This window comes from Phalacrocorax aristotelis, chromosome 1, assembly GCF_949628215.1.
Source record: "Phalacrocorax aristotelis chromosome 1, bGulAri2.1, whole genome shotgun sequence".
Taxonomy (NCBI): Eukaryota; Metazoa; Chordata; class Aves; order Suliformes; family Phalacrocoracidae; genus Phalacrocorax; species Phalacrocorax aristotelis.
The window spans coordinates 162,775,604-162,803,041 of NC_134276.1; the positions used below are offsets into that span (position 1 = coordinate 162,775,604).

At 39.5% G+C, this 27,438-nt stretch overlaps 1 protein-coding gene across 5 annotated transcripts in view; it reads right to left on the reverse strand.

The window, feature by feature from the left end:
• MRTFA (myocardin related transcription factor A) overlaps positions 1–27,438 on the reverse strand; it is a 98,310-nt gene that overhangs the window by 52,324 nt on the left and 18,548 nt on the right. For 3 of the 5 annotated variants that reach the window (XM_075077841.1, XM_075077862.1, XM_075077872.1), the window contains one exon: positions 26,791–27,052. In XM_075077841.1, coding sequence (XP_074933942.1) covers positions 26,791–27,052 — 262 coding nt within the window. Of the gene's footprint in view, positions 1–18,942; positions 19,008–26,124; positions 26,131–26,790; positions 27,053–27,438 lie in introns of those variants that run through there. The other 2 variants (XM_075077880.1, XM_075077852.1) reach the window with 2 other exon arrangements.

The following is a 27,438-nucleotide window of genomic DNA, read 5'->3' on the forward strand; positions in this document are numbered from 1 at the left end:
CACATGGACAGAAATGTCAATGCACTGTAAGAACAAGTAAGGCCTGATGAGCAACTTTGACAGCTACTTTGGAAATCAGCAGGGTAGAAGGGAAGGTCTGTTTCATGGCAGAGGTAGGATTTCCAACAACAGTTTCACTTGCTTAACCACTCCAGAAAAGTGGGATCAACCCACACTAATGCACGTCCAACATTCAATGTCTTGCACAACCTTTACCCTGAAATTGGCAGCAGTGCTGTTGGTGGAGAGATCACCTTTGTCAACAAGACCTAGGTATTTGCCACAGATTTCTGGTTTGGAAAAGATCAGGCCCAGTTTTCATAATCTGTCCATCAGACATCTGTTGAGCCTTACATCCTTTGACTTTCAAGTGTGAAATGAGATACAGGCTGTGGGAATATATTCTTCCTCAAGATGCTGCATTACTATTTATACCCTCACACAGAAATAAAAAGTAACATCAGGTGCACATATGGCTTGCACAGATACTGCTACTGGTTCTGAGGCCTGGTGGGCACAGAATGCAATACTTGTATTTAAATGCCAGTTATCATTACTTACTATTTTGAACAAATTCATTAACTTTCTCTTCTTTTATTTCTATCCTCAAAAGCCAAAACAGCATATAAGCAGAAGCTTTTTCAAATTTCCATTCTGTGCTAGAAGAGGAATACATAAGAGTGAACCACCCTCACATCAAGTTCTAACCCTGCCGTAGATATTTGACCTTTAAATTCCAGGAGCACACAAAATTTTACCTGTGCAAAGCTAGCATCAGACCTGCAAGGTGTTACAGCTTAAAGCTCGCTACCGCCAAAAGGATCTCCTCTGGTTCACTTTCTCCTGTCCTTCTCCCAGGCACACACACTTAGCCTCCTTAAAACCAGTTCTGATATTCATCTGGTATCTTAATGACCCAATTCAACCTACTAAACAGCATTACCAACACGTAAGACGAGCACCAGAGCTTGTGGCTGGTGAACACAGCTGGGAAGAGAGAGAATACACCAGTCTTGACACAGGCTAAACTTTGGATCATCTTGACTGTAACACAAAACTGCATCATTAGTTTTATCCCCCAAAATGAATGTATTCTTTAAATTCAAATTAATGAGTAGAAAATTTGCTGACAACCCACTCACACCAACTTAATATGTGCTTTTTATTCCTCCTTTCACCTCCATTCCTCCCTGCAGTAGGTTCGCTGTCTTCCTTCCCCCAGTAATAATGTTCTCTGACGACACAATGCCTGCAGGGATCTGCATGCACACAATTTAGTGATGAAATCCAAACCATGTACTGCTAAAAACTGGCAAACAGCTGCAATATATGCACACTCAGGCAATATAAGACCTCATTCAAGGTCTAAGCCAGATGAACCCTTAGAAAGAAGTATGAGCCTGCATTTGAAGATCTGTCTCTAATATTTCTAGCAAGCAGACAAAAGCTGTCTTATGACTCTATTCATTTTACACTTCAAAATAAATAGACTTCACACTGACACTTGCATCGCTTACTTTTTCTCAGCTAAGGATCACATTTATGTAATGTGAGTTTGCTTTGGATATTCCCAGGATCCTGCCTCCCACCAACAGTGGCCTTCAGGAAGAAGTAGAAACATCTAGCTGGGAGCACTGTACATTCTTGCTTCTCCAGTTCTCAGGAAGAGCCTGAAGTTTACATATTCTGATCTTTTCAACTAGCTGTTGACAGCTAGTGCTGCCAGTCAGCATTCAGAAAACTCCTAGACATGACAGGTAGCCAAAGGTAATCCACCATGCAGATGCAAAAAAAAAAAAAAAAAAAAAAAAGGGCAACAGCAGCAGGCATGCCTGGGAACCTGGACCTTTGCCGTAGCTTTTGAGCAGCTCTTCAGTCCCCCAACCCACTCTGGGATATACCACCACCCCACACTTTTGGCAAGTTGGCTGTCACTGAGCTGTAAATACTGAGAGTTGAAAGCATAAAAATAGCTGCTGCACAGGCTGGAAAACCTATCAGATGATGTCAAGTTGCGTTCTGAGCCCTCCCCTCCCCCCCACCACTTCCTTTCCTATGTCACTTTCTCATTACCTCACTGTCTCTAATTCTGAAAGTGCTTCTCTCTGCATCTTTCAGCTGCCAAAGTGAACTTTACACAGCAGCTAGAGCCAAATCAACCCCCAGCACATATATAAACTCTGCCACCCACCCCATTCCTTGGGATTCTGCCAAGATGTCGGTTTGCCTTTCCCTGAAAACACACACACGAAATCCGGGATCCCTATCTGCAAAACACGGGAGTGAAAAGAATCAGTTCAGCCCAAGGAATGCAATGCTGATCTGCATTTGATTAACTCCGTAGATAAGCAGTTTCCAACCAGCAAGGCAAGTCAGCATTGTAAGTGAGATGCGGAGAGACAGCAGCAGTGATGCCCCATCCCCCTTACACCGAGTCGCTCAGCCCTGCCTCTCTCCCAGGCTCTGCAGACCTGAGGAGGAAGGAGAGGCAGAAGGAGGAAGCCAAAACCTTTGCTTTTCACAACTCTTCCCTCCCCAAACCAAGAACTCACTTGGTCAGTATTGCTGACCAAAGGTCACCTCCAAAGAGGCTGTGGCCATGTTGCTACTAGGGCATAAAAGAGGGGAAGGAGAGAGAGGAAGGGAAGCAGAAATGTTGGTTCACTTATGGTCCATGCTGTCCTCTTCCCTCCCTCCAGGACCTGTTGTACTGAGGATACCAGGGAGTGATGAAGAGCAGGAAATGGTTCAGAAGTCTACCCTACTCTAGATCATATCATAACAAAAGCATTAGGCAGCACATCCTCCTAATATTACAAAATGGAAGTGTTACACTCGCTCAGAAAGCAGAGCAACTTTTAAAGACAAGTCATTTAAATCACTTTTCTGAGCGGTTTGTTTTCTTTTGAAAACCACTGGCAAGAGTTCTATTGGGGCTGTCCTCCAGAAAGCTGCACATCCACTCCTTGACTACAAAACAGTGTTGCCTACATAGAGATTTCTATCCAAGAGTAGAAATGCAACTAGTAGGTGGATTTCTCTGGCTAATGTGGGAGGACTCTATCCACAACAGAAGACTTCAGAGTAGAGGGAAGGAGGAAAGCAGAGGAATTAAAGAAGTTTTATAGCTAGTTCACAAACAGCTGCAGTCCACTGTGCATAAGCCTAACAAAAACAAGCAAGTGAATTAAACACACACATCCAAACACATTTTATTTGTTATTTTTACCATTTTGGTTGATAAATTCTGCTTAGATGGAAACACAGTCACATACCTCTCTATAGTTCAAAGCTACTAGCTCTTCTTCAAGTTACCATCCCTTGCTGAGCCCCGAGAACTGGTTGTATGAATGTTCTCGCTCTGTTCCAGTGCAAAGTTAGAAAGATTAGCTCAAATTACCTTTGCTAAGCCAACGAGCTTCACAGTGAGAGCTCACACGTCAAGTAGCGCATCTCAAATGTGGGGCAGGTATCTCCAATGGAGGGGCTTAGCTGAGAGCTGCTCCATCTGGAATTGCAACAGAATTCCCATATATTCCTTTAGTTCAGCTATTACCCCTCTTGTTCTAAAATAATTACTTAAGATCAAAGGAAGTAAGAGTAATAGTTCCCTGCTCTTACCTAACAGCAATAGTTTACCTGTTAGAAAAGAGTCAAAGGTTTCAAGCCAGAGACAGTCACCCAAGATTCAACAAAGTTTTAATTGTTCTTATCAGCCTTCCCACCTACAGTTAGGTCTGCTAATTCACCCACATGCACCCCAAATAACTTTAACCTCTCTGGGGTGGGCAGATGTTCTCACACACATGCAGATGTGCATTTCCCCACTACCACCACCGCACATAGAGAGGAACATCCAGAGGCTGCAGGAAGCCTGACATGTGAGTAAGTATATACTGTGCACAGTGAAGAACACTGAGCACAAAGACCAGACTTTTCAAAACATTTCCTCTTGCAGATATTCCAGGCTTTAATTTAAACCACTATGAACAAGTGAAAACAGAAAAACCCAAAATATTTGGTTTTGCTCTCGAGAGTAGAAAAAAAGAGGAACTTCTGGCTGCCAGACCAAGAGGGGTAGTGAATAGGACAGAGTGGGAAAGGAGGCGATTTGAATTTGTCTTACAACGGTAATTTCTTTTTAGGAGGGAATAACTCAGAAAGGACAGGATAAAGATACCCTTCCCCTCATGTTAAGACATGCTTAAGAGTTTGAGAAGTTATATCACTAATTCCTGTGGTTGCTGAGCAGAAGGTATCCCGCACTTCTCCCTCCCACATCCTTTCACTTCTATCAATAAAAGGTTTCTTCTCTACCAAACGGTCCTGTTGCACAAAGGGGCTACCTGCAAACACGTGGAAAATACAGTCTATTTTTAAACTACCTAACCAAGAAAGGAAACAGCCAGGCGGCACTTGATGTTCATGCACTACTTGTGAAAGGATTAGCAACCTTCATTTGCTTTGCAGTTTATACTAGTGGAACAGCTACTAGGTAAACTCTCGCTACAGGATTGTGGCTTTTGCCCAGAAAGCTACTGTTCCTTCTCCAAACACATCAGTTACGTGGGAAATAACAACATTGTTGAGGCTCAATATGACAACCTTTTTTTTGTTAATCTGAATCAGAACTGCAATCCGAGAATCTAGATTTTCATTAAAAATGTCTATTTGCCTTTCATGGTTGCAGAAGACTGCTTCCCAACTTGAAACAACTAGGCACAAATAGAGGCATAATTCTAAAAACACCCCATTCATTTAATATGTTAGTAGTCAGTGTTAATCATTTTAGATGTTGGGTTTTTTCAACTGTTAAATTTTTCTCCAAAAATGGCTCAAATTCTTTGCCACAAACACATAGTAGTGGTGGCTTGGATGAGGTAAAGTTGGAGAGGAAGTTTTATGATACTGCTAAGCCAATTCAGTGGTTAGCTGCCACTAGAAGTGATGCTCCCCTTTTTGATTGTCACGGATGCTCATCTCGCCACACAGTAAAAAATAGCTACTGTCTGGATTTTTTGGGACAGGAAATAATTTCATCCTTAGAATGTAAAATTCAGTTCTTGCATTGCCAAAGATCTATAAATCACCTCCAATGTTAAATGCTCAAACTCCTCCTTTAGCACCAAAACTCTCAGTTATCCCCTGGATAGGTACAAATCTCAAGCTTTCACGGTGGCTTTGACAACTGAATTTATGTTTCCAATATAAAAATGTATAGCACATTAGAGTTTTAATCATTAGCTACAACATGAAACAAGCCTGAGACAATGTCAAGGCATGCAACCATTTAGTTTCATGGAATGGACTGCACTTATACAGAAGGGCTTCCAGGATCTAGTATGGACTCACCCCTCTCCACTTGTGCAGACATTTCAGACTTTTACTGGAACATAAAGCACAAATCTCAAGAGGGAGACAAGAGTGAGACTGGATTTAGGATAGTTTTTACTGCATGCTGCTAAATGTTTCAGCTTTTGATTAGCAGGAAAAATATCCTGGTTATGCTACAGTGGAAGAAGTCCTTTAATGCCTTCATGGCATTCACTTGCCTGTCACTTCAGGGAGATGCGGTTTTGATAGTACTACCATTCCTTCTCCATCCACTACACTTTTAAGTAAATTGTATTCTGCATTAACCAAACCAAAGGCTTATTTTCCTTGAAGCTGTTCACGGCTATAACAGAAGACATACTCTTGGTAGGAAATGTACAACTTCTCTCCGTTCATACGTCATTTGTACCTCTTGCCAGTGATTTGGTCACAAGACTCACAGGTACCAGACCAAAACACAGTATTTTCCCCAAACAACCTGAATTGACCTAAAATATTCATGCAGTTCATGATAAATGCCATTTTTCCAAGCATTTGAAAAGAACCATTTCTGGATGGAAAAAGGCACTCCAAAAACCAGGCTCAAGCAAGAAACAGTAATTTTGCACAGACAAAACCATAAAGACAAGAGCTCCCTTCAGCAAAAACCAGGGGGAGCTACTTTGCTTTTACTTCTTGGTAGCTCAGTGTAAGTTCACACGTACAGGGAACTGCCACAAAAGATAGCACTGTAGTTTTACATCTTGAAATTAGCCTGCACGTATCCATGTTCCAAACCTCTGTCCCAAAGACCTTTCCACGTACGCAAGACTGCAATTTTTGAGCGCCCACAATACTACCATCATTGGCAAAAGTTTAAGGCAGAAAAGATTTTAGAAAGTACAATAAAACACCGCACGTGGTTTGATCTGACCTATGTGGTTACCCAAAAGAAAGGGGCAGGGGGAAGCAAAGACACAGGCCTCCTTTGCAAGGAGCATGATTACTTTTAAAACAAATTTTATGCCTTATCCAAGAATTCTGGTAATTCCAGTCATGAAAGCAAAGAGAAGAGACAAGTAACTGGGAGGCCATATCCTCTTCTGTTGCCCCAGCAAAACCTGCCGGATCTTAGGAGTTTTAATCCCCAACTGGCTTAAAAGCATTGAAAGGCATGTAGCCTAAGCACATAGCTTCTAACTGTAAAGATATCTGTGCTTGGAACATTACATTCTGGTTCGGGCCTCAACTTTCTGTTCTGCCTCCCTCCTAAATCTGTGAACTTACTTGAAACAATATGCAGAGAAGCCTCTTTGGTCACTACCTTGCATCAGCTCTCTGACATCCCTTTAATATCTTTTGTCACTTTGGTATGAGTTACCAGAACTCATCAGTCAGAACCCCACATTTATGGATTCTAAACAATTCAATTCTATTAAAAACCCTTCAGTTTGATAAACTGGCTTAAAACAAATAGAGGGATTTACATGTAACACAGTCTGTGTGTTGGAACTGGAACTAGAAATCCTAGCACCCTTCCTTGGCTACTGAATCTATTTTATTAATCCAGACACAAGAGAGGGACAATTAAAGTGGGACTGCATAAAAGCAAATAAGTTGATGATCTAATTGAACAGACAAACATGCAACTGGAAAAGATATGTTTTTTATATGCCTGCCAGCTCTTATGATCTGACAGGACTTGGCTGCTTGCTCCCAATACATCTAACAGCTGGCTTAACAGGAGTCACTTACAAACAAACTCTTTAGAACAAAAACAATTTTAACAGTATAGACATTGCCATATGCTTACTTTTGGAAACTATGCCAAAACTAAGTCCCAAATTTACTATAAACTCACAATTCTCTCCTATCAGAAAATATTTTTGCCTAAGCAAGACAGCTGTTGGGCAAAACTGTCTTTTTGTTTGAGCTACAATATGGAGAGACAGATATTGTAGAAGAGGGGAGAGCTGTGGATATTGTCTGCCCTGACGTAGTGAGGCTTTTGACACTCTCTCCTTTAAGAGCCTCATAAAGAAGCTGATGGAAGTATGGACTAGGTGAGGAGACAGTGAGTTGGATTGAAAACTGGCTGAATGGCTGTGCCCAGAAGATGTACCAGCACATGCTGGGGGTCGAGTGGATGGAAAGCAGCTTGGCAGAAAAGGGCCTGGGGATCCTGGTGGACACCAAGTTGAACATGGGCCAGCACTGTGCCCTTAGGACAAAGAAGTCTAATAGTATCCCTGGTGGCATCAGGAGGAATGTTCCCAGTAGCGCAGGGGAGGTGATCCTTCCCCTCTGCTCAGCACTGGAGAGGCCACCTCCAAATGGACCTGAAGAGAAGGTACAAAGATGGAGCCAGGCTCTTCTCCATAGTGCCCAGTGGCAGGACCAGAGGCAGTGGGCATAAACTAAAACACAGGAGGTTCCCTCTGAACATCTTCACTGTGAGGGTGACTGAGCACTGGCAAAGGTTAGCCAGGGAGGTTGCAGAATCTCCATCCTGGGGATACTAAAAAGTTGTCTAGATATGGTCCTGGGCAACCAGCTCTGTGTGGCACCAATTTAACAGAGGCATCAGACAAGATGACCTTCCAACCTCAACCTTTCTGTGACAGACATCCTTCTTCTAGCTGCTTGCTTGTCTATTCATAGATACGTAACCACCTCAGTAAAAACAACAAAAAAATAAAATTTCTAACATGACAAACCTCACAGTGAGAAAACACACATATTTTAATGTTCTCTAGAGTGATACGTACTCTGGACCCTAAAAAATTACCCCTTCTAATGTCATGCTTTTCTTAATTGAGTCTGTCATGCACTGTATATTCTTCCTTGCTGCCTGATCTTTTCTCTCTCCTACACTTACTGCCCAGCCACTGCCCCTTTTTATTGGTACCATGATTTAGTTTTCAGCTGTTTTTTCATTCTGCTGATGACCTGAGAGTTGAAATTGGTTCTCTTCTACCTTATTCAGCTTCACTACTCAGTATAGACAGTTTGAGTGATGTTACGCAAGCCAGATGAAATGACCTGGCATCTTGCTCCACCTCTCCTCATTCATTTATTTTGATGGCTCTAGGTTTCATAAGAAAATTCAGTGGGGTAATTCAACTCACTGATGCGGCAGAAAACTTTTTTTTAATGAGTTTGTTTTCAAAAGTGAATTAGACTGCTCACAAAAAAGTCCAATTGTCCAATTTACATCCAAGCTAGCTGGGGCTAAACAGCAAGTACACTGAGCTGCTAACGATGAAAAATACGAGTGAAGAAAACTACAGCCCCTTCCCCTCCCTTCCATTGGTCATGACAAACCATTAGGACAGTTCAAACCATTTCCTGTTATTTCACCCTTGAGTCAAGCTTCTTCATTTTGGTTTCAATCTCTTTACCACAAAGAGGTTGGACCCCAAGAGACAGAGATGCCACATTTGTTTGGAATATCCTGTAAACGTACAAGCATGTGCTGTGTAGACTACCAGAGCATGTACAATAAATCCAGCACTCTGTGGACATGCCAGGATTACTCTCTGTACTACAAGTACACTATATACTTTATTTGCAAAAGCACAACATTTTCAAGATATGTCAGATTTATTATGATTAAGCTACAGAAATATCTGGGATTTCTGAATGTCTTCTGCCCTCTCAGTTAATGGGGTGTAGTTCCAGCAGGGCAGCCAGACATCTGGAAATTCTGCACGAGTCTTAGAACCAGCCCCGCGGTCCAGATTGGGGTGGGGAGAAAAAAGTGGACAGTCTGGGAAAATCAGACATATAGTAGTCATACCAAAGTTTACAGGGAGAGGCAGTATCTATTATTAGCTCAAACCTCTGGAAATAAGAGCTCCCACCACAATTTAGACCCCTAGCTCTCCACAACTAAATCATACTTCAAGGTTAAACCTGAAAACTCCTGTTCCACAATATTTTTTCAGGATATGCTTCTGCTATCAGCATCTTGAAACCATTATGTTACATGAATTATGTACAGCCAGCCTCCTTAAACAAATTAGAGAGCACTACTTAAGCATTTGACAATGCCAGAATTATGATCTTAGAACAGCCTTTCCCCACACAGTCCTCCCACACTTTTCCGTCCTCCACCCCCAACCCTTCTCTCCTCCTCCCCTAAACCAGTTACATACCATTCTTCACTAAAAACCTAAATTTTTCCCTCTTGCTCACTCTCCAAATTATTAGCTACTCAAAACTCTGAATCAAGCTCTGCAATCTCCTATCCTAATTAAATCAGATGAAAGAGTAGTTTGCATAAATAACGTTTTCAAGATCTAGTTTTAGCTTCTAGATTTTGCAGCAGTTCCCAGTCCTGCTTCAGGGCCAGGAGATTAAACATTTCTTAATGACGCAGGCTCCCTTAGTGAGAGAGTGATGAGGAAGTGGTCCAAAAACCCTCATTCTTCCCAGGCACTAAATCAACAACCACAGCAAACAGTGAGTGCCTCTCTGAAGAAAACTGGGAGGAGTGGAGCAATCTCTTATTATAAGCTGTCACTTAGTTTGCCACCATAATGCAAAAGCCCAGTACACAGAGGAGAAGAAAACAAAGCATAACAAAAGACAAAAGAAACACCACAGAAATTAGATTGTGCGTAGCACATTTAGAGTTATATGGAAATATTTTAAATTGTGATTATTTTCTGGTCCTTTTAGGTTACCAGTAATTTTCTAGCTTAAACCTAAAAAAGCTTTGACCTTTAAATTGGGCTGAAATTTTCCTGCCTTAGAGACCACTTGTCATACACTACACTGTTCCAGACACTCACATGTTGGTCTCTGGATTTTAAAGGTAAGATTAGCAATAGAGGTTTCTCCATAAGGAGCCTACTAATCTGGATCTTGTTCTTGCTTAGTTTGAGGTAGCATGGGGTCAGCAAAGGCATGCTGCAAAGTATTTTCTTTTTATTTCAGCTTTTAGTGAAAGAATGTTGAAGGTGCTAAGCCTTGGGAGGTTTTCTGCAATAAGTCAAACTCAAGATACTTTGTGAAGAGCTTAAGGAAAAATTTTGGGAGTTGTAATTTTTAACTGGTGGTACCACAGTGTCAGAAGGTAACTTCAATAAATCAAAACTACTCAATTTCTTTTTAAATCGTATATTTAATTGGAGTTGACATCAGTGAATACAAAATCCAAATCTTAAATATTAAAAGACAGACAAGGAAAAGCAACTTCAGAGTATCTCCAGCAGAAAAAAAATAAATTATTGAAATTTCATCAAGGTCACTTACCACTACATGCTGATCAAGCCAGCTTGTGCTTCACTGTAAGCCGCAAAGTCTTTATTTGGGATACACTCGATTCCGAGAAAAAACAATCGGGGCAAAGAAAATGGAAAAGACTACAAAGAACCATAAATACATTTCTCAACCTACTTCTCACACTGGATAATTAAATAGGTTCCTAACCTATTGGGATTCCAATGCTGTGCACGATACCTAGAAAGTATCATTAACATTACTTAGAGAATCTGATTTAAAATAAGCATCAGAATAGAAAGACACAAAAAAAGTATTCAGTGGGTCACATTAGCAGACACTACTTTAGCACTTGCCTACTTAAGGTTATTGTAAGTGGATGCAGCTTCTTCTAGTGAAAATATTTCGCCTGCATTAAGGTTTGCATCAGTGTAAGTGCAAAAAGCTATATGAACTAAAAGAAACACACATACTCATTTAATATTGAAAGCTAGTAGATTTTGAACCAAAGAGAGAAATTCTAGGACAGCTTTCCAGTATGGGTTGCTGGCAAGTGAAAAATATAACACTTTTATTGAGCACCATTTTAAAAATTATGAAGGGTAGTATATATGACCTGGTTACTTGCAACAGGAGGGGAGTGGGCTCTATTTCCCTGAAGCTAATTCCAGTTCTGTTTCTTTATGACTCCTTACCCACTTAAACTATTGCCAAGTTATACAACATTCTTAAACCACACTAAGGTTAATCACAAAAGGGAGCTGTGCCAATGTAATTAAACTACTTTCCTATATTGATTCTGTTAGTAAAATTCTCTAAAAGAAATTGAGGGGAGAGGGGAACAATATTTCTTCCATTAAGATAAAGATTCTAGTTTCACCTCCATAAAGCAGAGGTCATGTTTCCTTAGTCACAAGTGAGAAAAGACTGTTCAGACCACCTCAAGATAACCAGCACGATAACCAGTTCCTCCATTTGAAAAGACGATTTGAAACAAGTGTTAGTCTCTTCTTGGAAGAATCCTAAGGTCAGAACAGCAGAGGGTGCTCTAAGTCTGAACTGAGGTACATCAGCTCAGCAACAGGGAGCATCCAGATGCAACAGGAAGCTGTAGGTTACCTCAGGTTTTGGGGTTTGGTTTTTTTGTGGCATCTTTGTTTAGGTTTTGTTTTGTTCAGGGCAGGGGGGAGTTGTGCTGCAGGATTCATTTGAGACTGGTAAAAGCAGATAGCAAACAGTTAATTATTAAAATTATCTATGTCAGTTTCTATATAACAAACATCAGAGACATTCCCAAAACCTCAACAGTTACCTATAATCCCCACCACTGATCTATACAGTTCTGGGCATACATTAGAGACTGATTCGTACTGAAGTTGGATATTAAAAAATCATATTTTAATGCCTATAATCAAAATGTAGACTGAACATGAATTCCATTATGAGAAAAAACAATCCTGAATCCAAACCCTCATGTAAACTTCTGCTATCTCACAAGAATGGAAACTTGAGCACTTTGTTAAACATTATCCACCTCTTAAATCTGGCAAACACTGGCTAGCAAGGAGTAACCAGGTAACTGGAAGACAGAACAGATGTCTGTCTGCACTGTATCCCTTTAGGCAAAGCATGCATGGTGTAATCATTGTACCAGTTTAGAGAGACTTAGTGTAACACACATTCAGATATTAATCCAGAACCAAAATGAATGGCAGGCCACAAAGGTGACTATGATCAGGCTGAGCCTATTTAAATAATCATTAATTAATTTTTATACAGTCGTGCCTAAAGACACAAATAAGAAGCGGATTAAACTCTTTTTTACTTCATTTTGCTCATGCACTTGAACTATGTTCCTAAACAAAGGCTGATTAATATTCATCATGTAAATCAATGGGTAACTTACAGAATATGATGACAGCAATTAAATAGGGCCCGTTATATATAATGCATTAATTTCACAGCAAGGAAGACTCTGCTTTGATTAAAGTTACAGCATATAAGACCTGACTTGAGTTTACATGCATTTTAAACTTTCATTTAGTTTTTAACAGCAATTGGTGAATGATACAAAAAAATGCAGTATGATGATGACAGTCTTAGTATGTAGACTGGAAACTGGTTAAAATGGGGACACACGCACGCACACACACACCCCTCCCTTAGAAGTTATTTCTCAAATAACTTCTTACTTCAGTAAATTCTTACTTCAAATAATTTGAAGTAAGCTGGAGCCATAAGAAAGGTTAGGAAACAAAGCAGTCGGTGAATAATTGTTTTGTGTCTAACATATCTTTGCTGTTTTAGGACAAACGTAGCCAGTGTGTGTGCCGTTGCAAGTTCATCTTTGTTCACAGAATGGATAAAAACAAAAGGCTACCTGGGTGGTTTTTTCCTACTCCCTCTTTCTCTACCTGTAGTTTAACACTCACTGCATAAAATGAATTATTTTCAAAGCAGAGAAAAAAATTTACCATTTTAGAAAGGTAATTTAACACTTCAAGGTTTTAATAGATTATTAAATAATAATAATTAACAGATTTCCAGCAGTTTCTTGTCTAAATTTAAAGTTGTCAGTAGAAATAGGTACTGCTCAACTAAGTGATCTAATGAGTAGTCTTTATTGTAGGCTGTCATTCTTGACAAAAAAAAGCATCCTTTATTATTCAGTTTGAGTACAATTCTTTAACTCTAGTTTGGTTAACACAACACAGTGATTTGATTACTCAATAGTTAATCACAGGGATAAAAAGCAGCAAAAGGTTATGTTCAAATCTTTCATGAATGGAATAACTCAGTAACGTGCAGCCTACAATCGTGCACTCCTCACTCCATCTCGTATAACAGCCAACTCAGAACTTCATGCAGTTAGTAGCTCTGGCATAAAAATTTCCATATTTAAAGTTGACTTCAGGAACATCCCATTTGCTGCTTCGGAAAGAATTCCCACTGCACGATGACGATGAAGCTCACATAACTTTGTTCAGTCTTTGGATCACATGCAGGATTCTGGTTAAAAGCCAGTGAGGAGTCATTTTTATCACTACTCAGAATATACACATCTCAGGGAACTGTACCAGCAACCAGGGAACTCTTTACACTCCCCAGAAACTTGCTCCTAGATACAAAAGGTTACATTTTCAAATGCCATAGATTCCAAACTGAAATCAAAGTTCTATTTTAAAAATGTGATGATGCAAACTATAAAGCTGGGAACGTTGTTCCCTCACCTCCACCCTCCATCTCAAACCAAAATCCTGATTGTGTTGATCCATGAACTCACTGCAATCTCAAAATTCCAAGGCGGGGGGGGGGGGGGGGGGGGGGGGGGAGAGGAATATCAGTATTTTAATTCAAAACAACACGAAATGCCAAAAACTAGAAGAAAAAACAACTAGAAAAACCTCTTACTAGGAAATGAAAACAACAGTAAGGAAAAAAATCCTACTAAAAGATGCTTGAAAAAGACAAGATGAAGTTAGAAGGCATTTTACTGCATGGATGAGAGGTTATTCTTATGAGCACCAAAAGCCAGCACTGCATTTTAACTTTCTTTAAAACAGGAAAAAGAAAACCAACCACAAAAACTGCAACTCTGACATTTGTGACTGCTGAAAGAGCTGAAGAGGGGTACACCTCCCTTCTGTGAGTACAGGTATGCTGTCCCCCTTCTTCCTATTAAAAGTAGTTTAGCAGCTGACATCCCTAAAGCACTTCAACTTAAATCCTTCAAAAAAGGGAAAAGAGCAAGAGCCTGGGAGCTGTGTTTTGAAAGAAAGAACGAATGGGATCAGCTTCAGTGCATCCTAAATTGAGTTTAATATATCCCTAATCTGCTAAAGTAGCTCAAAAATGCAACACTTCCACGGAAAACGAGTTAAGTTTTACATTTGATTCAAGATGACACTGATTTTCAGCTGAAACAATTGTTCCTTTTTCAGAACCAGATGGATACAAAGCAAATTAGACCAGAGAAGTCAAGTTTTACCCACTATATAGAACTAAATTATTTCTGTGCTCATTTACAATGCTGACTTCAAAACAACCCTTCTTTTATTCTTTAAATATGCATGGAAAAAACCCGCTTGTTCATCTAAACTGCACATCTAACAGTTTAGAACTGCTTCTGGTTTGCATACCTGGCTTCATCGCTAATTCTAAGATTTTTTTTTTCCAGCAAGTCAATGGAGCAACATATCAAAACCCAAAGATGCTATCCAATAGATCACTCTATGCTGAACGGATATTGATTTTTTTTTTCAGTATATTCACAGAAGGCAATTAAGATTACACAGACAATTATTAACAAGCAACACATACCAAGACAGTGCAAACCATAGTGTAGGGCACAGAAACAAACCCAGAACAGTAAATGAAGAAGGTTTTAAGTAGAGCAAGATTTAGGAGGAAAAAGGAGTTCATGAACAGAAGTAGCCATTTGGCTAAAGGTTAACATCCATTAGTTCTGGCAATGGACTGTTAGACTCTAAGTGAACTAAGTGGCCATAACTCTTATCCATCCATGCAAAACAAATTTCAGATCACTTTTTACATATAAGGTTTCTCTATCTGGCTGATTGCAGCTCTGTATGTATACTGCACACACATTTCTGTCCAGCCACCTGCTAGAGGTCGCAAAAGGAAACTTGTGAACAATAAATAATGAAAATAAAAGGAAAGAGAAATTGTCTTTGAGAATTTGTATTTGTCTTTTAAGCACAGAATTTGCATATAGAGGCCAGCAGCACACCCAAGACTCCTGATTAATTTGCATGAGTCCCTCATATGGCTGTTCAGAAGCAGTTTTAACTGTTACTGGATTGTAGACTGTGTCATAAAAACTATTCTTCTAGCACTCTTCCCTCTCCATAAAAGAAAAGAAAAAAGAATATTAATGACTCATTCTTTCATTGGGTTAAACAGTCTGTTACAGAACAAAGCCAGGTCATATCAACAAACTATTCAGTCCCTATCTTGACCGAATAGTGACCAACAGCAAAAGAATTTGCAAGATCTCCATATGGTATAATTAGGTAGTGGCATGAATAACACAAAGGCTTCAGGGGAACACAAAAAGAGGCTACATAGGGAGATTATGTTGAAGTAGATAATGGGAAGAAAACAGGAAGTTTTTGGAATCAGCAAATACATATAAAGAAAACAAATGAGTCAGATACTGAGGGAGTCAAGGCAGAGGTGACTCTTGGAAAAAAACACTATTGAGAGAGCTCCCACTGCTAGGAGCTTGGTATAGACAGACCTGCACATCAGCTTCATTTTCAGCAGAATGAAAACGTGCAAACTGGCACAGGGACATTTCCAAAATTGTGTTCTTGAATATGAATGCAGAATTTTGCCTCACTGTGTATGACCACTTTTTCAATGACAGCGTCAGTAATACTGTGTTCCTCAAACAAGTTCAGTAGTCCAAAGAGATGCCAAATACAGCAATTCAGTTTCTGCTTATTTTTGCAATTTTTTTCTGGGTCTACTGCCTTTTTGAAATGTCTTTTCAGCCTGATATTCACTTTTACTTTTTCTTTCTCAGCTGTCATCACTTGCATTGAGTTTTTTTACTCTTCCCTTCTTTGATTTGACAGGTGTTTAATTTTTTCTGGTTAATACAACATGCACCTTGCTAGTCATATTGTTCCTGCTTCACTTATGTTTTGTTCTGAAGAAATTGCCCTTGTTTAAGCTATTCTGCTCCCAGAATAGCAAAGTTGTATTCTCTCCCTCAATTCCTTCTCTAAAATATTAAGAATATTTTCTCATATTTAGTACCAAAGGTGTTGCTTTTTTATGTGCCCACCAACATGGAATACAGACATTATTTCCTTTGTCAACTACAGCTTCAGATACTGTTACTTCTTGAGTGGACACCCATTAGTACGCAAGCATTAAATAAGCACAGTCTTATGACTGGCATGCTTTAAGACCATTTGGTCTATAGAGTGCAAGCTGTGTAAGGTCTATCAGGATAATTTATCTACCCAGCTTACGCCACGATTCTCCTACTTATTCAGTGGCTGTTAGAAACCTTGATGAGTTGACTAGGACAACTGTTTCCAGCTTCCATCTTTCCATGTCTTCTGGAGATGAACACAAGGACCAAAAAGCCTTGAGACGTCAAGTCTTTCCTCATTAGACAATTCTAGCTCTCAACAGAAAGGACATCCAACTTCAGCCTCTAAACAGTTTCAAGTAGTTTGCCCAACAGACAACTAAATTATCTCACTAAGCTAAATAACAGTAGAAACCAACAGCAGCTGAAGTCACTAAAAACATTCTTTTTCTATTTTTTTTCCTCTCTAAGAAATGTTGAACAATTTGGTCTCAGCACCAAGTAGCCATTTTCTTTATCTAGAAGCTTATAATACACTTCCATTACTCAAGACTGATCTTTAAGACTTACTATGCACATGGTTCCATCCTGTTGTCATATTTAATTTCCCCACCAATCCTGTGAATCCATTTACATAAACATTTACCTCCTTCCTGCTTAATATTTTACCAGCAGTGGTTGATCCAGGAGAAAAAGAGCTGCCACTGATGGAAGAGGTGAAATAAATCTGTATCCCTTGTTAGGTAGGCTAAGCTTGTCACAAAATTTGCCTCAACATTGCAGAACACCACTGCATAATCTAGGACTAGGGATAGCTGACTTAAGCGAAAGCTACATACAAGTACTCTGGGGGAAACTCTCACCCTAAGAATTAAATGCAAGCCTCAGGAGTTTTCATAATTTGGAAGAAATGAGAAACACAGCCACAAATAAAGTTTTGAAATAAGTAATGCTAATATGAAGGCACTTTCCCTAATTTTAACAAGTCTTACTTTGTTCTGTGAGTTTCCCCAGAACATCATGCACTAATTCAGTTATAAGAAGCCTGAAATGTAAATTCCATGGCTCTTCCTTGTCTGCAAAAAAAAATTAAGATTAGAATACCTATTAGAAACAAAGCACATTGAGGTAAACAATTTTTTTCAGGCCTTTTCATAACAACTGTCATATCAAGAAAACACCAATTTCTTTACAACAAAGACAGATTAGATACTGTCTTGCCATACACATTCTGTTCAATACCAAGCACCGTGCTAATGTCTAAATCCTACCTGCAAAATTCACAGAATGCAAGAGTATGACTAGAGGAATGATGATATATTGTGTCCAAGCACCCTCCTGAATCGAGACAGAAACTATGTATTCCATAAGATGAAGCCCTGCCGTAACATCTCTTGCCTTTCCAATCTACAACAGAAGGTGAAAAAAAGTATTTTGTTTCTCTAACAAAGAATGCAACCATGTGTCAGAACTATAAAATAAAGGTCATACAGAACCTTTATAGACATACACGATCTTCACAGATATTTCACAAACATAAGTTAGCGAAATCAACACTGCAAATTCAGGGAAAAAAAAAGCCCAGCAATTTCTGAAAAGACCTATATTAAACTATGAAGTTACTGGTTTACTTGTCCCTTCCTAAGTCAGTACTAAAGAAAAAGAAAGATCATTTAACTTTCAGAAACAAGTCTGTCTTGACACTCTTGGCATTATGTATGTGCTGCTTTTCATGCAACACAGTACAAGAGATTAAGAGTACACACATGCAAACCCAAACTCCCAGGCTACTACTAGTTTGCGGTCTGATCTTACCAAGGTTACAGTCAGTCTCTGTTCCCATCCATAGAACAAAAGCATTCATATCTATACATAATTGTTAAGTTTCATGACTACAGTATGTTCTAAAGCCTCAGATAAAAATGCTCTACAGAAGTACACCATGCTGCCATTAACAGATAATTCTCATTCTAGTATGTCTTACACATCAGAAATGCAACTCTGTACATATGTAACAGGTAAGCACAGTATCGCAAAAAGAACATAGTATTTAGAACAAAATCATATAAACGCAATACCATTTTCATTCTCAATGAAACAGTCTTTCAAGATATAAAACAAGAATTCAAAAGTTTCAAAGCAGAAATGTTTTTCCCAAAATATGCAATTTAAAATCTCTCCAAAGTATCAAGAACATGTTTCATCAAAAAATAATTACCAATAAAACCGCATAAATCAGCTAAAAGCTAAACAGAGAAAACTTCTTCAGAACAAGTCCTAGATTTGACTGGGATTTTCTGATCTTCATGAGGTACTTAAATTTAACACTGGGGACCAACAAATGAAGAACGGAAAGATAATTTTATCTCTGATGAAGCTTTAAAGTGATCAGTATTTAACATCCAACCAGTATCCATTCTGCAACTTGCACATGAAGGTACCACAGCTCTCCGATTTGTCTTTACTCAAAGTCACATAGCCTCCTGGCACTCCCTATAAAGTTCAGCAACCACGATTCACTAGCAAAATTTACTCATGGTATATGTTTGGGGTGATACCTGATTGGAGTGTTGTCATCTGCATTTCTGGTTCCAGCAGTGTCATGTTGATCCTTTTCTCAACAGTTACAATCCCTTAAAGGCCTCTCTTCATAGGTAGATATGTTAGAAAAAAAAAATCCAAGAGGACCTCTCAACTTCAATTGTGTTCAAAACTTGCAAGAAATTCTCATCCTTATGTGATGAAAGCTTTGCCTACTGAGAAAACTCAGTCTTTCAACATGCAGTTCTCTGCTTATTCACTACAGGCAAGTTGGAACAGCCCAGAATCAAATTACTGCTAGGAGAAAAATGAATACTCAAAGGGGAATGCAAGATGTGTAGTTTGCAGAAGTAAGGTCCGCCCCTTGGTGCTCCGTAAGTAAAAGGGAGGGGGGAGGAAGGGGTCAGGGACACTAGAACTGGCAGTTTTTTCCCCTTTTAAAAGAAGAGAAGGATGACGTCTTGGGTAGACTTTCAATCCCCTAAGGGGCCCTGCTGATGAGGCAATTTCATTCCAAGGACAAGGAGACCCAGTGTTAACATAAACATACAGATATCCCCAGCTTAGAAACAAGATGGCCGAAAACATATACATCCTGCTGATAGATCAGTCACTTTTCTTCAATCTTTACCAGTCCTTTTTCTTAAAAATTGCACTATTCCCCTATCCCTATCAATTCACCTTGCTGATCACTAAACCTGAGCTACTGTAACAAAGAACTGGAACTTCTTCCAAATAGATGGTAGCACCTGTTTCTTAAAAACAAAATGCTTTTTCTCTTTCAGACTTTTCTTGTTGCAGATCCCACCCTCCATCCAACCTGTCTAGAGGTTAAAAAAGTAAGCCATGTTTCCCACATCCAGATGATTAGTTTCAAATGATTTGGGAGAGTGGACAAAACTTTTAGAGTCAAATATTTCCTGAGCAAAAGGTAAAAATAGAATTAAGTCTTTCCTCACTAGATGATTCTAGCTCCCAACAGAAGGGAAATTCAATTTCAGTCTCTAAAGTGTCTCACGTAATTTAACCAACAGATAATTTAATTATCTTAACAAACCAATTCCAATGCTTCTGTCCCCAGAGCAGCTTTCCCTTATTCCCCATCTTTCCCCAAGGCTCACTGTCATTTCTCATTAGGTCAAAGTAAGTAACTGCATAGATTTGCACCAAGCCCAAAAATATATTGAGCTCAGCATCAAAGATACAGACCAATTTTTAGATTTAAAATCCCTTTGTAGCAAGTCAGAATCCCTCTCTTGCCACAACAGATGAAAATGAGTAACTGAGTGTGCAAAACTGCTTTAGCACTGTTTTCTGACTCCTACAATCTTAACAACTTCGGGACTTCTCTAGCACTCAGATGCAAGAACTCCCCAACAGCTGCTCCACAGCTGAGGGAAGAGCATGGCAGGTTTTAGCAACATACCTTCCTTCCCCCACACAAACACATCTGGAGCTTCAAAGGAGGCAGGAGAAACTCATTTAGCAGCTTTAACAGTACAGGAAAATCCCTTACAGTGATGATATTCTAGTGTTTATCTGATTTCCATACTCCTTACATCAGTAGTGTGTTGTAAAAGGAAAAGAATCAGCTCATTTGGGCTTCTCTCATATTCAAATGCCACCTATTCAGACCCAGATCCGCAGACAGACTAGGCAAAAATTGCAGACCTAAATGTTCCTTCCTTCTGTGCAATCCTTAAGGAAAAGAACTGCAGTGGTGCAGCACATCCTGAGAATTTAGAGACAGAAATAAGTCAACTTTAACACCTACCCTGAATATCCATATTCATCATAAAGAAAGCCATCAATTTTCAGCAGAATGCATGCTTATTTTTTGTGGTGATACATGGAAATATAAGGGGAAGGAGTATGAGCAAAGAGGAAAGGAAATCTTTCCTACAGTGTCCAGGAACATCACTTAACTCCCTGAAGTATGTACATGTGCATTGTCAGTGACCATGAACAGACGGATGAAATTTAAAGCATTAACCAGGATGTTGTTTATTTGACCAACAAGGAAGATGAAGATTGCACTACTAACTGTCTTTGGACAGAGATTCCTTCATTATATCTTGTGGATGTGTTGATTGTGGTGGAGAGTTACAGCCTGCAGAAGTGGCTGATAGCATCCCAATATAAATGAATTACAGAAACCTTGACATTTTCATAAGGAAAGCCACACATTACAGAAGCAGGCTATCACCCAAAGCTAGGATTCAGTTTGCTAAGTACTAGTAGCAAGTGACTATTGTGAAACGGTGCAATCTCTTGCATGAAGCAGCCACTCACTGTTTAAGTAGAACAGACTGAGAACGAATCCTGCTGAATGGCATTCTCCCTTTAAAGACCCAGACTTCCTTTCCCCATTACGACCCTTAATACTTAAAACAGCCAAACCAGCAACAGAAGTCTTACACAGACAAAACAGCTGCCCAGATCTGGGCTTGACTAGTTTACCAAGCAGTCTAAATTCACAAAAAAGGAATGTTCTTAAAATAGCTATCAAATCATATATATATGTTCATCCATCAGCCCTGTAACTTGAAATCTCAGAGGTAAACTGAAATAAGAGGTTAACTGGAAAGGAAAAACAGAAGGGAAAGGAATATTACAAACCAGTGATTGGAGAAGGGCATTACAATCTTGTTAACTTGCTCAGGAACAAAAACAACAAACTGTGTTGAGAGCTGACTTGTTAAAGCCACCACATTAAAGCTTCCTTTGGCAATACTCCTTCCAGCTCAACTATTTCTCCCATCACTATTTAAAAGTTTGTTTTAAATATTTCAAGAGATTACCACTTCTCAACTGTTTGGTAGCTCCCATCAGTACCAGGCCAGTCATTTCTATCATGCTCTGAATCTCATAGCTCTATCAGAAACTTTCAGACAGCATGCTAAATTTATAGTCTCCTGGGACATATAAAGTCTCTTAACACAAATCTATCCAAGATAGACTGCTTGTTTTTATTCCAGCAACCATTCCCCTTACTCACACACAAGAGAAAACAGCAAGCCTCATTGGAATGTGTGTGAAGGACAGATCAGAGAACGCTATATATTTCCTGCCTTGGTCCTTTTGTTGGAATACAGACCTTAATCTTCTTCACATATAAGTTCTGGCTGAGACAGTAACCACCACTATTCCAGAAGTTAGATATACACTAGAGAGAAAGGAGGGGGGGAACAATACCAAACAAAAAAACCTGAGAAAGTAATTTCAGAATAATCCTGTCTTTTTAAAACCCTTTCTCAGGAATAAAATACCACCCCTATTGATAAGCCTAACTTCTTAAATGAGTTCACAAGTCAATATTCACTTTTAAAAGGGCAGTTTATGACATAAATTTAAGAAAACATTATCAATGTTGTCAGTCATAACAGCAAGAAAAGAATATATAACTTAAGAATTATAGGAGCAATCACCTACAAAATTCTTTAAAATCAAACCAGGTGCCCTGACAAACATTTGAAAAATTACTCCTGTCTTTTGGCAGGAGTAAATGAGCAGAGGCATATAGGTACTACATTAGCTCCTTAGAACCATTTGAAAAGTTCAGCTCTAATTTGTGAGTATAATCACCAACACCTTACGTGGCAACAATTAATCCCATGCTTTGTACAACACTTGGTCTTTACAGTAACAGGAATACCTTCTGATACCTAAAGCACACGCCTGTTACATGACTTCAAGTCATACTGAAATTCCACACATTCCAATTAGTCTCTTGCCCCCCAGGCACATATGGTACTTTGTAGAAGGCAAGCATCACAGATCAAGTAAACCCCAAAAATTGACAAGCTGGTACAAGTTTTGTCCAAACCTGTAATCATAAAATGCAACAGTTCATTTGAAAGAATGTTACCTCACCTTAAACAAGCCTACAGTGAGAAGAAACCAGGACTGCCGTAGGCTTCTAACACAACATTTATGACCGCTGGACAAAAGGTAACTATGAATTCATCTGAGGAAAATGGGTCAAGAGAGACTGTCAATAAGCTAGGGGAGCAGTTGTCATCATTTCAAATGCAAGTTAAATAGAAAGACAATTTTTATCAGAAGTTATCAAACAGCACAAGTATATTCACTGCCTGTTTTTTCATTTTTTGTAACCACGTTTGTCAGGGCCTTGCTCTAACCCTGCCCTAAGGGTTGGGAAAAGTTATCTTGGCATCTCAGTACAGGTGACTGAGAAAAATCAAGATACACTCAAGAGCTTCAGATGACTCTGTAATGACCTTATTTTGGCCTGTGTGGCAACGAATGAGTCAGTCATAAATAATCTCTCATAGTTAAAGTTGAGGCTATGATGAACATGGGTAAAAAAGGAGAAGGAGTGTGAATTTTGGATAGAAAATTCACCGTGAAGCACAAACTAAATAACTACACTTTGAATGCTCCATTAAGTTTGATGTCTGAATAGAACCTAACAATTGTGTCAAAATACTTTACTAATACTTTATCACATAAGGTCTCCTTCCACTAAAGTGACAAGAAATTGTTTCCTATCTGATATGTTCCAATACTTCACATATATTCTCAATAGCTTTTATTGCATTTTAATTTAGTGTAACTTAATAACAACTATTCAGTCAAGATGTTTAAGGTCTTTGCACACATATATCTACGTGTACCTACCCTTGCAGGTACACACACCTACAAGGATAATGTGTAGCTGTGACGTGTGTCTGAAAAAACAAAACCATCAAGAAAACCCCCAGAAACTGTGTCTTAAGAGCAGGGTGGGGAGGGGGAGGAATCCACTGTCCTAGCACATATGGCAGCCTGTGCATACAGGACTGCATTCCCAGTTCTCCCATGGGATAAATAATTCCATGACGCTTCACATGCCAAAGAAACTTCTATTTTACCTCAGTTAATAGTTTATGTTCCAGAACCACTGCCTGAAGTAACAAATCCAGTACAAAAACATGCAATATTTTTCTACAGACATCTTCAGATAAGCAAAGTCTGCCATAAGCAAGTTACACAAAGGGTTAACCTGTTAGAAGCGCTCAGCATAAGTAGTTAGTTCAGCTGTGAGTCAGCAATGCCTGTCTAGAACTGCGAACAGGAGACCCTTTGACACAGATAGGCAGCTTCCAGCAAGTCTCTTATTTACCATCTCCTCCCCTCCCACTGCCACTCGGCTTGAATCTTCCTCATACCTTGAATTTGGCGAGTTGTCACAGAAGCAGTTTAACTGCACAAGATATGCTTCTACAACCACTTTGAATTGCTCAAATGTTTAAGCAGATTGCCATCTCAGCTGGCAGATGATCTCTAAACGTTTTTTAAAGTGTTTGAAGCCAAAGGCACAACAAAGATACAATGTATTTAAAAAAGGAGCTTTAACAAGCTCAACAGCTTTCAACAGCTGTGCAACCTCTACCCCAAGATACCTGCAAAGTTCCCACTCAAGAGAACAAGTTTATTAATTCAAAATGCATCAGCAATGCTTTTCAACAGCTGACTAAGCCAAGTCTCCTTTTATGTTGTGACCGTTTGCAGATAATATTTCAACCGACAGCACTTTTCAGTCCCGCAATACTTCAATGAATGTACACAAAACCAACACATAATAAAGTACTGCAGCCTAGGAGAAGAGAGTATTGTACACCTCTGAAGATAAGGAATATTCAGGTAGTCTAGGTCAAGGACTTCAGACTTTATGCCTTGTCTGGAAAGCTGCACCTCCAGCAGTAAAATTCCCACTATTGTGTTGAGCCCTGATAAAGAATCTCTGAAGAGACCCACCTAATGAGTCATTTCCGGGAATATCCTAATTTTCTTTGGCAAAAGGTATGGGCATAGGTGTTCCTTTTCAAATACTTTTTAAACCCAACTCTATTTTACCTGTTCCAGTCAAGCAGATTTGCAGCCCACAATGATACAGCTTCAAGGTTCAGTCCATAAAAATAACATTATTCTGATAGAGGAGAACCATCTATTTCTGTAAAATATTACCAACATACCAATTTTTAAACTGATCTAAACAATTGAATCAAAGACACTTTCATTTCTGTAACAGAATATAATTTCCTCTGACTGTAACAAGTGCTGTTATGTCCTGCTTGTATCCATTTAAAGTGCTGCTGCAAGTTTCATTTTCCTAAAGGTACTCTTATCCGTTCTCAATACTAGTATCCCTTTCCCTGTAGCATTAAGAACAAACTGCTTCTTCCCAATTCAGGACCCTTAACCATGTCTTATTCACTGAGAAGAACCCCACCTCCAATAAATTTACCAGGTCATCTTCAGGCGGCCAGCTGTGAGGTTTTGGAAGCAAAGGCTCATATGCTTTTCTCATGCTGCCTTCAAGCCTCTACCAGTTTCAAAACTACCTCAGTTTAATTTCATTTGAAATCCCTCCTTGCTTTCATAACTGTAAAATGTCAAAGTCTACCACTGGTTGAAATGTGTTAAGATCACAGTCTACCATGCTGACTAATATTGCAATTTCTTCTCTTATTTACCACCACCACCTTTACCTCCATCTGTTGTCTTTTATCTTGTACTTAGAGGACTGCAAACTTTAAGGATTAGAAGGTTTTTCTTCTGTTTTTGCAGTTTCTAGCTTCTCCATTTTTAAGGCCTGTAAACGTGACTATAATTACATAGTGATGGTACAACATATATAAATGAGGAAACTTTTTATCCTCTTAAAAAGCAATATTTTGCATTGAAGTTAATTAATTCTTCCAACTAGCAAAATGCTGATACACTGTTCAGAGAAGGGCATGCTTAGTTTCTGGAGGTAAAGAACCAGGCATGTCAAGTGAGGTATCCCTCCAATCCAAATTACTGTCCTACAGTTCACATACTCTAAATCACTTTACCATAAACATTATGTCCTGGCTATAAAGCCACTCCAAAGTTCCCCAGCATGTCCAATATGCCATGCCATGCAACTCTGCAATGTGCATAATGCCCAACACTAAGGCACCCAGGACTCAGCTATGCTCAAATCCATAATATCTTGCAGGTAAAACTGATACCAAGAATTCAGACTCTTAACAAGACCTTCATGTTGCCAAGAGCCACCAACATATACCCCAGGGGGTGGAGTGAATGGAGATCACCATTTAAAAACAGAAGGCACCAGTTATCAAATGGTTTCATCGGTCTGTCCCAGGGTGGGGCTGAATGTGCAAATGCTTTCATGGCAGCCTGGTGATCCTGAGCTTCAGACAGTTCACATTCTTCCAAAACTAGGAATTCTGGTCACCAAGAAGTGACCCCATGTTTTGCCACTCCACTGTCACCCACCAAACAGTTAAACGGATTCATACTATAGCTGCCCATAAGCTTCCCGCAACTTGAGAAGCATAGTTGGGTCATTCTCACTCTAGGATTAGAAGGCCTACTGGGATATTTCCTTTTTTAACTCTAGGTCTTGTTCCTCTTTCCAGCAAGTCTGACAGAACCTTTCAGACATTTGCAGTGAGCAAGTTACTCACCCTTGGGCAAGCACGAAGGTGGCACGGAAAAAAAAATAATCTACTGACAGCTATAGTCTGAAGATGAGCTAACACTTCCTTTGACTGACTTTCTCAGCTTTGCACAACTTTTAGTCACCACAAAGCACATGGAAGTTGTTTCTGGTATTTATCTAAAACAATAATCTAAAGCATTTATCACTGGAGATCTCTGGAACTTCCACAGCCAGTAACATCAATCCTTCCCATTGAACAATGCAAATCAGTTTTGTCAACTCCAGATTATTAGTTCTTCATACAAATAAAACATTGTAAGCAGCAATGAGAAGGAGCCCTATCATCAAAACATGTACCATGACACCACCACAGTACATCCTTGGTGAGGACATACTACATGAGCCATGAGTGCACTGTACCACTTACCATTCTTCCTTTCACTGAGTGGAGGAAGGTTGGGGTTTCGGCCATGATGGAGGTTGAGGGTCAGCTCGGGCTGCAAGGAGAGCTCCTGCAGCTCATTGGCAACAGCTTCACTCTGAGGGCTGGGGGCCGCCGAAAGTGACACCAGCACCGGCTCATCATCATTTTCGCCAGCCCCTCCTCCGTCCAGCCCATTTCCAGCAATGACGGAAGGGGGCAGGCACACCACACCGGAGAAATCCACTTTGGCTTTCGTGATGGCAACCTGCAAGACAAATGAGAAAAAAAAACAGAAAAGCAAATATCACATGAGAGTCTTAACCCCTATGTCCAGTTCATCATGACGTCTTCATATTCTAGAGAAGTGTGTTCTTTAGCAGTGTTTGTGTTATTATCATCAATTCAAATCCAACTAGGAATTGAAACTTGCTAAACTCAGCAGTTTATAAACCTGCATAAACCTCCAATAGCATTGCAGCAGAAACTACTGATGAAAGTACAGATTTTTATCATTTTCTTTAAAAGTATGAGAACATTTTCAACTTTCGGTATTTAGGTACCCAATCCTGAGAAGACACAGATTGAGTTGTACCAGGGAAGTCAGCCTGTTTAGAACTTTGCTGAACTCTTGATTACTCTCCTTTTATACCA